The 12,147-nt window shown below is 45.0% G+C and overlaps 1 protein-coding gene across 1 annotated transcript; it reads left to right on the top strand.

Annotated features, from left to right (window-relative positions):
* Positions 1 to 8,025: 8,025 nt before the first annotated feature.
* Positions 8,026 to 11,388, top strand: LOC127043848 (C-C chemokine receptor type 8-like). Its single transcript, XM_050938064.1, has 2 exons — positions 8,026 to 8,133; positions 10,019 to 11,388. Exon 2 carries the CDS (start codon positions 10,028 to 10,030, stop codon positions 11,072 to 11,074), a length of 1,047 nt encoding a protein of 348 aa, XP_050794021.1. The 5' UTR covers positions 8,026 to 8,133; positions 10,019 to 10,027; the 3' UTR covers positions 11,075 to 11,388.
* Positions 11,389 to 12,147: the final 759 nt, after the last annotated feature.

The raw sequence follows: 12,147 nt of genomic DNA, 5'->3' as shown, positions 1-12,147 counted from the left end.
TCTGGCATCAGCCTCGCTGTCCTCTTTCTTTCCCCTCCTCTGTCTGTTCCCCTGGGCCGCTTCCCCTACGGCCCCTTGCACCCACTAGGCCCTTCCCTTCAGGGCCTGCAGCCTGGTGGCTATGGGCTAGAGCCTTCTAGCTTCCCTGAGCCTGCCCAGCACTGAGCTGTCCACAGTGCTAGTCTCCCCCTTGGAGACTGACCTTCCCCTGTCAAAGGTCTGGAACAGACTGCCCGCTCCTGCTCTGGGCAGCCTTTATATATGGGTGAGCCTGGCCCTGATTGGCTCCCCATAGGACCTTTTCTGATTGGCTCCCAGGCTGCACAGGCTCCCTGGCCTGCCACAGCCCATCCTCCCAGGGAGTGGGGCAGTCCACCCCACTACAGTACCCCTTGCGGTTTACGTACTGGGTGCCCTGGTGCTCCGGTACCAAGATAGGGATATGGGTTTCATCTATTGCCCCCCCCACAGTTAGGGAATCCCATTGCAGCAAAGCCATCCACTATGACCTGCACGTTTCCCAGAGTCACAACCTTTCATAGCAGCAGCTTAATGATTGCTTTGGCTACTTGCATCACAGCAGCCCCCACAGTAGATTTTCCCACTGCAAATTGAATCCCAACTGACCGGTAGCTGTCTGGCGTTGCAAGCTTCCAGATGGCTATTGCCACTCGCTTCTCAACTGTGAGGGCTGCTCTCATCTTGGTATTCTGGCATTTCAGGGCAGGTGAAAGCAAGTCACAAAGTTCCATGAAAGTGCCCTTATGCATGCGAAAATTTCGCAGCCACTGCGAATCATCCCAAACCTGCAAAACTATGCGGTCCCACCAGTCTGTGCTTGTTTCCCGGGCCCAAAATCAGCGTTCAATGACTAGAACCTGCCCCATTATCAGCAGGATCTCCAAAGCGCAGGGGCCTGCGGTTTGAGAGAATTCTGTGTCCATGTCCTCATCACTCTCATCGCCGCACTGCCGTAGCCGCCTCCTCCTCACCTGGCTTTGCAGGTCCTGGTTCAGCATAGACTGCACAAGAATGCGCGAGGTATTTACAACGTCCACGATTGCAGTCTTGATCTGAGCAGGGTCTATGCTTGCTGTGCTATGGCGTTTCCACAGTTCGCCCAGGGAAAAAGGTGCAGAATGGTTGTCTGCTGCTTTCAGGGAGGGAGGGGTGAGGCTGTACCCAGAACCACCCGCAACAATGTTTTTTGCCCCATCAGGTACTGGGATCTCAACCCAGAATTCCAAGGGGCAGGGGAGACTGCGGGAACGATAGGATAGCTACAGAATAGCTACCCACAGTGCAACACTCTGGAAATCGACGCTAGCCTCGGTACATGGACGCACACCGCCGAATTAATGTGCTTAGTGTGGCCATGTGCACTCGACTTTATACAATCTGTTTTACAAAACCGGTTTATGTAAAATCAGAATAATCCCGTAGTGCAGACGTACCCTTAGAAATACCAATTCTAGATAGCTATATTAAGTGCTTCTAAAGTTATAATGCTTGAGGACAGAGACATGCTTCAAAGTATCTGCTGTCATGACCACAATTTCCTTTCTGTCACAAAACCAATCTACTCTAGATCACTGTGTAGGAATGTGATGAAGTTGGGGATTTTTGTAGTGGTGTACATGAATAGTGTCTGCGCTCCTCAGTTTTCCTGCGCGCTGCTGCATGTTTAACAAGGTGGTGGGAGAGGGTTTATTGTTGCAGAGGACCAGGTGTGACTTCGCCTAGCAGCTGGGACCTCTGGACAATGGCCTAGAGAGGGGAAACCCTAACAACTGGGGACGTGGAGACTTAGAGGCCCACCCCAGCTTGGCAGTCAGCCGGTTCTGGCCAGTGGGAGCACAAAGGGCTGAGGAGACAGGACCCCGGTGACCTGAACAACCAGTTCCAGCCAGAGAGGAACAAAGGACTGAAGAGAGAGGGCCCCAGCGACCTGTTTACATGGAACAGAAGACAAAGGATGGGGAGGAGTTGTTGGGACCGGTGATATCCAATGCCCAGCTGGAAAGCGCAGGGTCTCTGGACTGGAAAGAGAGAGCAGGCAGAGCCTACCTGGATGCAGGGGAGACTTAGATGTACAGTACTGAGGGAGGCCAGGCCTGAGGGCCCTAAGAGTTTCTTATGTTGTGTTCAGATGCTCAGTATACCCTCCTGTTTTACTCTGGCTGAGAGTCACTCTGGTCTAGAGAACAGGGTTTCATTATTCCCTTTGAGAGTGGAGGCCCCAGGGGTCCAGAGAGAGTGGACTCCCTGAGGGGGCCCACGGCAACAGACAAGCGTGCTAAGGCTCAAAGATGTGTGATTCCAGGAAACAGAGGGGCTTAGCCCCAGAGAGAGAGTGGACCCCTGAGAAGGGCTGTCACACTGAAGGGGGTTCCTCCCAGGGACTATACAGGGCCAAGAGTGGGCACAACCTGTGAGTCTGCGACAAGGAAGAAGGGGTTTAAATGTCTTCCTAAAAAGCCAAAACTTTTGACAGTAGCTGTTCTCATTTTGGTGGTCAGCAATGTAGTTTTTGGCACAGTCCCTTGTGACATTCTGATAAGTAAGCTGCAGAAATGTGGGCTTGATGGAACTACCATTAAGTGCATACATGATTGGTTAAACAACCACAAAGAATAACTATTAATGGAATGATATCAAATTGGAGGGAGGTCTCAAATGGGGTTCATAGGGGTCTGTTCTGGGTCCAGTGTTGTTTAATATCTTTATTAATGACCTAGACGTAGGACTAGAGAGCATACTGATCAAATTTGCTGATGACAAAAAGCTAGAGGTGGAGAGGCAGGGCCGGCTCCAGGCACCAGCATCCCAAGCAGGTGCTTGGGGCAGCAATCTGCAAGGGGCGGCAGTCTCTGTGTTTTTGCCCCCAAGCAGAGCGCTGTTGAATTGCCACTGGACGGCGGGGGCAGTCCATGTGCCCATAGGGCAGATCATCCGTTTCCGCAACGGCGGCAATTCAGCGCACTGCCCGGGGCGGCAATCTGCAAGGGGCAGCAGTCCCTGTGTTTTTGCCCCCAAGCAACACACAAATTGCTGCAGCAGACGGCAGGGCAGTCCGTGTGCTGTTAGGGCAGCATGCGCGTTTCTGCAGTGGCGGCAGTTCGGCAGCAGCTTCTATATTCAGCTGTCCATGGTGGTGCAGCTTCAGTCTTCCAGCTGAAGACAGAATCTGCCACTGAATTGCTGCAGCCGCGGAAACGCGCGTGCTGCCCTAACAGCACACGGACTGCCCCCGCGCTGCTTGGGGAGGAAAAAACAGTAGAGCCGGCCCTTTGCGGGGGTTGCCAACACTTTGGAGGATAGAACTAAAATTCAGAAGGTTCTTGATAAATTGGAGAACTGGGCTACAGACAACAAAATGAAATTCAACAAAGACAAATGTACAGTGCTACATTTAGGGAAGAAAAACTAAAAGCACAAATACAGAATGGGGGATAACTGGCTTGGCAGCAGCCTGGTTGAGAAAGATCTGGGAATTGTGGTGGATTCATAACCTCAGTGTGAGTCAGCAACACGATGCTGTTGCAAAAAAAATAAATGCAATTTTTGGTTGCATTAACAGAGGCATAGCATGCAAGTCACGGGAGGTGACACAGTGCTGGTTATGCCTCAGCTGGAGTACTGTGTCCAGTTTTGGTCACCATGTAAGGATAAGGCCTTTGTCTGCAGCCATACTGTAAGGCCTAGAGCCTAAGGCCTTCATCTTCAACCAGATTAAAAGAGCAGCCAAGCAGCAGCCATTAGCTGAGAAACAGGAAGTCACATCTTCACAGTCCATCTAAATTATATTACAACAATGTAATATCAGGCTGTTAAGAAGTAGACTCTGGCCCAATGGTACCCACTAGCACCAGATAAAGAAACAGATCTTAAGATGGTTAAAGAAAACTTAGTTTGATAGCATCCTGTCTGTTAAGAAATCACTTATCAATAGTTGTGGTTGTGAAATCCTCAACACTCTGCCAATGACACTCTGCAGAAACTGGAGTCCCCCAGATGACTTGATCCTGACTTGCCATCAAGAAAAGTTCATCTGTCTTATTGGGAGTGGTGAGCACTGCATGTGTAGCATATGCAGTCTGTTTTTGGTGATTGTTAATAAATAGAGGTTATGTAGTATATTATTGTGTAAGGCTCTTTCACTGGTAAAAGACATGGTAAGCCCGCAAAAAATTAAGCACTGAGTCCACAGGGAAAGGGTATTTGCTCTGAGTTCACAAGGAAAGGGTATTTGCCTGGAGCCCAAGGAGGAGTAGAGCCCATAGCCCATGGAAGGGTAAAGTTAGGTGCTTTTCACCTGGAGCCCTAGGAACTGGGAAAGGGTGGGGGTAACTGAATTAAGAGGGTTACACCTTGAGCCCTAGGAACTGGGTAAAGGTGGGTGCCCTTGAGTGTGTGAGTAACAGAGAATTTTGTGCAGGTAACAACCAATGTACAGAAAGGATCTAGAGGTGAGCAACAAAGATGATCAAAGAGATGGAATGCAAGCCATATGAGAAAAGGATGAAGGAATGTTTAGTTTGGAAAAGAGCAGATTAAAGGAGGACATGAAAGCGGTCTTCAAATACATGAAAGGCTGCCACACAAAAAAAGGAGAAAAGTTGTTCTCTCTTGCCACAGAGGGCAGGACAAGGGGCAGTGGGTTCTGAGTACAGCAGGTTTAGATTAAATCTCAGGGGAAACTTCCTAACTGTAAGAACAGTAGAACTGCCTAGGGAGGTTGTGGAAGCTCCTTCACTGGAGGTTTTCAAAAGGAGGCTGGATAGCCATCTGTCTTAGATGGTTTAGACACAACAAATCCTGCATCCTGGCAGGAGGGTAGACTAGTTGACCCTTGTGGTCCCTTCTAACCCTAGGGTTCTATACTCTAAGTGGGTGCCATTAAAATTCTACGGAATTTCAGAATCTCAACAGCTATAAATGGGCATAAGGTTAGATAGTCAGCTTGTGTAAATGAGTGAAACTGCAGTGATTTCAATGAGCTAAAGTGATTTACAGCAGCTGAGGATCTGCCCCCTCACATGTACTACCTTGAAAAATTTACTTTGGTTGTAGCACTTGCAGTATTCCTTATGATTAAAATGGGAATATAAACTCATAGACTTTAAGGTCAGAAGGGACCATTATGATCATCTATGACAAATACCATAGTATCTTCAGCTCCTGCAGTGTGTAAATGAATGTCAAGATTTTAATGGAGCCCACTATGGAAACAAGGCAAACCAGGAGACTTGTCCATCAGTGAAAGTTAGGATGTTTCCATTCAGTCACAAATGTCTCTTCTGAAGCAGCAAAGCCTGGTGTTTGGTTGGTCCATGTGATCCACTTCTCTTCTGCAACTTACAGACATGTTGCTGGGAACACAAAGTGAAGCATACCACCTAGATCCAAATTTAACCCAAAGCTGCCAATACTGAGTTTATTCAGTGGGGATGTAAGAGGATGGAGAAAACAGAGCTGTGTATCTCTATGGCTCCTTGGTTGCTTTGTTATAAACAAGTTTTCCCTTCACAGGGAAAGCACAATGAGCTTGATAACTTGCTAGTATCTGGGGATGTTTTTCTAGATGGGTGATTAAATTAGACCAACATTAAGGGGTAAGGCTGCACTATCGGCAGTGCCACCAAAAGAAGCACAGCAAGAGCATTTCAGATTCATTTTTGGCAAACCGGCCTTCGGCCTCCCCCTCCACCCATGACTGTTCACTGACCTGCCTATTTTTACTCCCTCTTCTTACTGGTTTGTGGATTAACACATTTTTCTCCACTTTCAGTCTGACTAGAAGCAGCATGATCAACCAGCAGCATCATTCCTCTTTCCTGCTCCCCCAGCTTATTCGCTCCCTGGGTGACTTGGATCTGCTCCTACAGTTTTAAATACCGCCTTTTGCCAATGATTAATCTATCTCTTTACTAGAGGTAAACAACTGACTCTGTTGGTTCACTGGCCATTTTGAAAAATAAAAAACCCTTCCTGGCTGAATGAAGTGTAATGTTCAATCTGAAATGAAATGTTTCATGTTTAAAGTGTTAGGTTTTGGGGGGTGGGGGTCTTAAAATTGAAGGAAATTTCAAAATGAAAAATTGTTTTGAATTAAAATATTAGTTTTAAAAGTGTCAAAATGAAAAGTTTACATTTTATAGATTTTTTTTTTTACCATGAGCTATTTGGGGAACCAACATGAATTCACAAACCTTTCTGGCATTGCCAAATCTGTATTATTATTTTTTTGGCCTAAAAATGTTTCAACCAAAAATGTCACCCAGCTCTACTTTCTAACCTAACATGTACCTGTGTCTAATCTCACAGCTCCATCTGACTCTCTCCCCTCCATCTGACTCTCTCCCCTCATAAACTCTAACTTTCCAACCCTGAATTTATCTTTCTCCTCTCCTTTCTCCACTCTTCCTCCCAGATCCCAGCATCACATACTCTGCCATCTTTAATTCTTCCACCCTGCCTCACTACATCACTGATACGTTGGCCGCCGTGGGGAACGAAGCGGTCTCTGCTCGCAGCTGGAGCCCAGGCCGGCGCTCAGGCTGGGCAGGAAACAAACAGTCAATTGGCCTCAGCCCTGGATCTGGGGGAGCAACAAAGAATCTGAGGCTCAGGCCTGTGTGCAGGCTGAGCGGCAAATAAACAGTCAATTAGCGAGGTCTTGGATCAAAGCCGGGCAGCAAAGAGTCTGAGGCTCAGGCTTCCAGCCTGAGGAAGGGAAGACTTCCACCCCCGGGCTGGGATTGCAGAGGTGACGCAGGCCCACCCACTCCACTGCGTCCCGGCCCAGGGCCCTAGCAGTGACAAAGTGCTTTGTCACTGGGTCAGTGGGGATCCACGCTGCAACACGCTGACTCATCCTCTGTCAGTGTTGCAGCCATACAGGGATCTGCTGCCCCCGGGCCACTTCCACACTCCCCTTCTTGGTGTACCTGTTGCCATTAGGAGGGGTCAAGGTTGATGGCGGCTTCCGGGACCACAAGCAAGTCTTTGGGTATCTGGTCCATCAGTGGTCCGGGCCAGTCTTTCTCTCCCTTGGGGGTCAGGTCCGACAGCAGTCTGGGTGGTCCGGGCCAGTTGTCTGCCTCCTCCAGGTCTGAATCAGCTAGTGGCCCCGGTGGTCAAGGCCAGTCCCTTGGCACCCTCTGCTCTGCAGCTTTCTGGGCCGCCTTTTATACTTCCTGCCCCTCTCACCCACTTCCTGGGGGAGGGGCAACTAGGCCCTGGTCCCACCCACCAGGGCTCAGTGTGGGGGCCCTCCAATTCCAGGTCCTCAGGAGGGCACCCTACTTCATTACACAGCACTATATAAAACTATCATAATTTGAAGCCAATCCTGGTTCTGCTTGGGCCAGTATTTTGTCTCAAACCACATGGACTGCATGCAGCAAAATGTACTCAAATAAATAAGCAAATCTCTCAACTTTAAATAAAACTGAGTTTTCAAAAGTGGTTGAAGAGATGTGTAGGTGTGTGTAATTTCGTATCTCATTGAAACAAGTTTGTACATCACTAATAGACAGATGCGTAAAAACAGTTCTTGGCTAGATCTAGCATGTTGGCTGATATCAGTTACAAGATAGAAACTAAATATATTTTTTGCAAATTACATGCCAGGTCTTCAACTGCTCTAAACTGGTGTAATTCCATTGACTTCAACAGAGCTACACCAATTTACACCTGCAGTACATTGGCACTACTTGTCCCTGGCATAGGTTTTAAGGGGTCTTAGTTTTTATTATGGAGGTGGCCATAGCAGTTTGTTTTTTGCTAAAGGCAAGAGAGTCAATTGCGCAATCCTTGCACACACTGGAGAGCACCTGCTCACATGTGTAGACCTATTCACTTCAAAGAGTGTGAGGTTGATACCTTCTCGCAGAAACTATTTATAAACCCTTTCATGTTCATCTTTTCCTGTTTACTCGTCTATCTTATATTATCTCTTGAACTAGCAGTTTTGCCTCCACACTTATGGCTTTTGGGAGTCTATACATCACAAATACTCATCATTCTCCACCACCAAGGGAATATACCATTTGGACACATCTGTGACCAAGAGAGGAAGACGACACAGTAGAACAGATACCAAACAAAGTCCTGCCTCCTTAGTCAAAGGTAAAATCCATCTATATTATATATACTGTCATCTTAACTGTAGTTAACTAACTATAGTTGACAAGGGGGAGACACACCTTGAGAGATACTTGTCTCTAGATAACCTAGAAAGCGATGCTTTTTCTACTTGATTGTTAGGCCAACTGAGATGGAGAAGAGAGAAGAGATTCTTCAAAAAAATCAGTGAATTTTCAAAGTCAAAGATGAGAAGAGGATATCAGCAGCATAACAATAGTTTAAACTTAAGAGATGCTGAGCACCGGCATCTCCTACTCAAATTGGTATTGGATTATATGGGTGTAAATGAGATCAGAATCAGATGAATTATATTTATATATTATTTCACATCATATTTATTCTATATAAGTCTATTGCTTTATAAATATTAAACATAATTATAGAATGATATGTTAATTATGTTGGAATTATAGCAGAGACTTAGGTTAGACGACATAAATGCATTGGTCTTCTATCATTCCTTACTATTTCTAACTAAAGACCTTCACATGAAAAGAAATCTTTATTTTTTGGAAAGAGATTCTCTGTACATAACACGCTGATTGACTGTTATGGGACACCACTTGAAAGGTTTCGGATTTGGACGAGGAATGATGGCATCAGAGGGACTAGATAGTAAATTACATTCCTGATTTCCCATCTCCTCCCTCCTGACCTTGCACAAAGGGGACTCTCCCTTACCAGATCTTCCCATTTTGGTGCAGCTTCATTCCAATGGTGAAAAAGCCTGTGCAGAGGTAGAGGGAATTTGCCAGGTTAACAGGGCCAAACCCCACTTCCCCAACAGGATAGTGTAGATTTCTGTGAGAAAATCCTCATGGAGATCTGCTTCCTCTGAATCCCCTTCCGAATATTCCCCTCCACCCCCCAAAAAAGTGGATGATCTATGTCAAAAATAATAATGATGCCTAGCTCTTCTTATCCACGTATTTCAAAGATCTGGATGAACCTTCAAGCAACAAAGAATCTGTTTTTCAAGATTATGGCAAGAAAAATGAAAATGTTTTAGGAATTAGAAAAAAAATTCTTACTAAATTGATTGCTTTTCATAGTTTTTCCTGACATGTCAGGTCCTCCTTAAAGGGAAGGTGTACAGCACATTCTGCGAACCTGACCCCTTTAAGTTGTCACAAGTTGAAGTATCCAAAAACTGATCACTCAAAAATTACTAGTTACTTTTGAAAATCCTGACAATAATATTGTTAAATTGTACTCATTGGAATGCGTCATACGTTATGGAGAGAGAAACCACCAAAATTGGTTTTGATTTTCAAAACTAAAAAACTGAGCGACGACAAAAAACTGCAGCTCAGCTTGGGTAAAAATTGTTAGGTAGAGATATAATGCCAATAGGTGGTTTGTCCAATCGAAGTCTGACTTTTATGAGGCTCTATATCTTCTCAGTAAAATGCTCTTTATTATAATAGACTGAGATCTGGATTCTGCTATGCTTAGGGCTGGCTTCCGCACAATGTTTATATCGGTATAACTATGTCAGTTAGAGGTGCATTTTTTAAAAATCAGTAGAGTTATTCTGATCTAACCCCTAGGGCGGCTGTTGCAGTGATATTAGTAATATTAGTATCAAGATGCATATACTACTGATATAGCTTATTTTCCTTCTTGTATGAGAGTAAGCTGTACCAGCATAACTGCATTAATACTGAGGGCGGGGGAGGTTCGCACTGCTTTATCTAACCAGTTTAGTTAAAATGGTATAATTGTGTTTCAACAAGCCTTTACACTGATCAGTACCTTATTCCTCAAGCAGACACATTGATTTTATTCAGCAAGAGTAACAATGGCAAAATGCGGTCTTCTGCAACCCTCCTATACCCATAATCAATTTTCTCTTTTTTATGCACAGGTCTTAAAGATGACTTTTACAAGCCCTTTCCCAAATGCCACAGAATATAACTATGTGTATGATGAAGGCACCTCTCCTTGCAGCGAAGGCAATGGTTTCCGCAGGTTTAAATCACTGTTTCTTCCAATAGTTTACTGCCTGGTGTTTGTCTTCTGCCTGGTGGGAAATGCCTTGCTCATATGTGTACTTTTGACCAGGAAGAAAGTCACCACTATGACCGACGTGTGCTTGCTCAACCTTGCAATCTCTGACCTGCTTTTTGTTGTCCCCCTCCCATTTCAAGCTCACTATGCTTCAGAAGAATGGATTTTCGGAAATGCAGTGTGTAAAATGATGGCTGGTATTTATTACATAGGCTTTTACAGTAGCATTTTCTTTATAACCCTCATGAGCATAGACAGGTACATAGCAATCGTTCATGCTGTCTATGGGATGAGAGTTCGAACAGCCACCTGTGGCATAATTATAAGCCTACTCCTGTGGATGACTGCTGGTTTGGCTGCCTTACCAAATATTGTATTTAATCAAGAAGAGAGAATTGAACAATCTCTCGAGTGTGTCCCCAGATATCTTCCAGGCCAAGAGACCTGGCGATTTTTCACTCAGTTTGAAGTCAACATCTTGGGCCTTTTGATCCCACTCAGCATCCTCATTTACTGCTACTCCCACATCCTAAAAAATCTGCAGAGCTGCAAAAACCGGAACAAGATCAAAGCCATCAAGCTGATTTTCATCATCGTGGTCATCTTTTTCCTTTTCTGGGCTCCCTTCAACATTGTGCTTTTTCTAGACTCTCTGCAGAACTTGCACATCATCAATGACTGCGAGACAAGCCAAAGGCTTGTGCTGGCCCTGCAGCTGACCGAATCAATCTCCTTCATCCACTGCTGCCTGAACCCAGTGATCTATGCTTTTGCTGGCGAGATGTTTAAAGCTCACCTTAAAAAAATATTCCAAAACTGCATCCGTCGCATTTCTAGTAGCAATTCAGCCAATAATTCTCACTCCTTCCCCACTCAAGTATTAGGCTATGCTGATAGTGACAGAGTTCTGTAAGCTTTCCCACTCCCTGCTCAGGCATACATTCTAACTGCATTCATTTAAATACAGCGATTGCCCTATAAAACATACTAGCATTGACTTAGCCCAGTGTGCTACCTCCACGGTTCATTTTTTAGGGACAGAGGAAAGTTGGTCCTGGATTTTGACTTCCACTCCTTCAAAAATTGCAGCAATTCCTCCAAACACATGCTGGAAAAAAGTCCATCTACCCACATGCAGAGATCCTATCTAGAAACCCACAGATCAGCAGAACATGCCATTGCCCACATGATCTGACACCTTAGTGGACAATGGAAGCCTGCAGTGAATGAAGAGGACATAGAATTGCAGGACTCACAATGTAAATATTTCCATAATACTATGTATTGCATATGCTCTGTGCCCCTTCTTCTTATAGTATTTTTCTGGTTTAAATTTGTATTTTTCTTGAATAATGCATAAATGGCATCTTTGTATAACTGATTTCCTGACAGTTTCCATAGTTTAAAAATCTGAGGGAGGTTTATGTAGACAAGCATTAGAACATAAACTAGGCTGGAGGGAGGGGACATCTATTGAGTATGACTTAATTTTAAATGTGTGTGATGGCTTCCTTTAAAGTTTGTTAGCAAAAAAATCCCTCCTGATTATCTGCTTTCTTTCTTGATGATAATTATTCAGAGTAGTCATTGTGTAATAATTTTCAGAGACTACAGTTAACCAAATACATAGCAATAAAATAGATATTTAGCTTAAAAGACAAATGAATCATTGCACATTTCCTTGGCTGGCTGTGCACACAAATCACCTACCATTTTTCAACATATGGCTTGACTCACCATTCAGTTACTTCAGTTTGACACAGATGTAACTCTTAGTTTCAATGCCATTATGACTGCATAACACTGAAGTAAGCTAGGAGTGAAATCACACTCTTGTATGGAAACCTCTGAGGGCAGAATTTTTTCTTATGTTAGTTTGGTGCATAACCTTTCTAAAATGTAGAGTGCTCTGCTGCCCTGTGCTATTGGCCCAATCCAAAACTCACTGAAGTCAGGGGGAGTCTTCCCCATGACTTTGATGGGCAC

The sequence above is a fragment of the Gopherus flavomarginatus genome, chromosome 2, assembly GCF_025201925.1.
Source record: "Gopherus flavomarginatus isolate rGopFla2 chromosome 2, rGopFla2.mat.asm, whole genome shotgun sequence".
In the NCBI taxonomy this organism is placed as follows: Eukaryota; Metazoa; Chordata; order Testudines; family Testudinidae; genus Gopherus; species Gopherus flavomarginatus.
The sequence above is the reverse complement of the archived record's forward strand: the minus strand, read 5'-3'. Positions and strand labels throughout refer to the sequence as shown.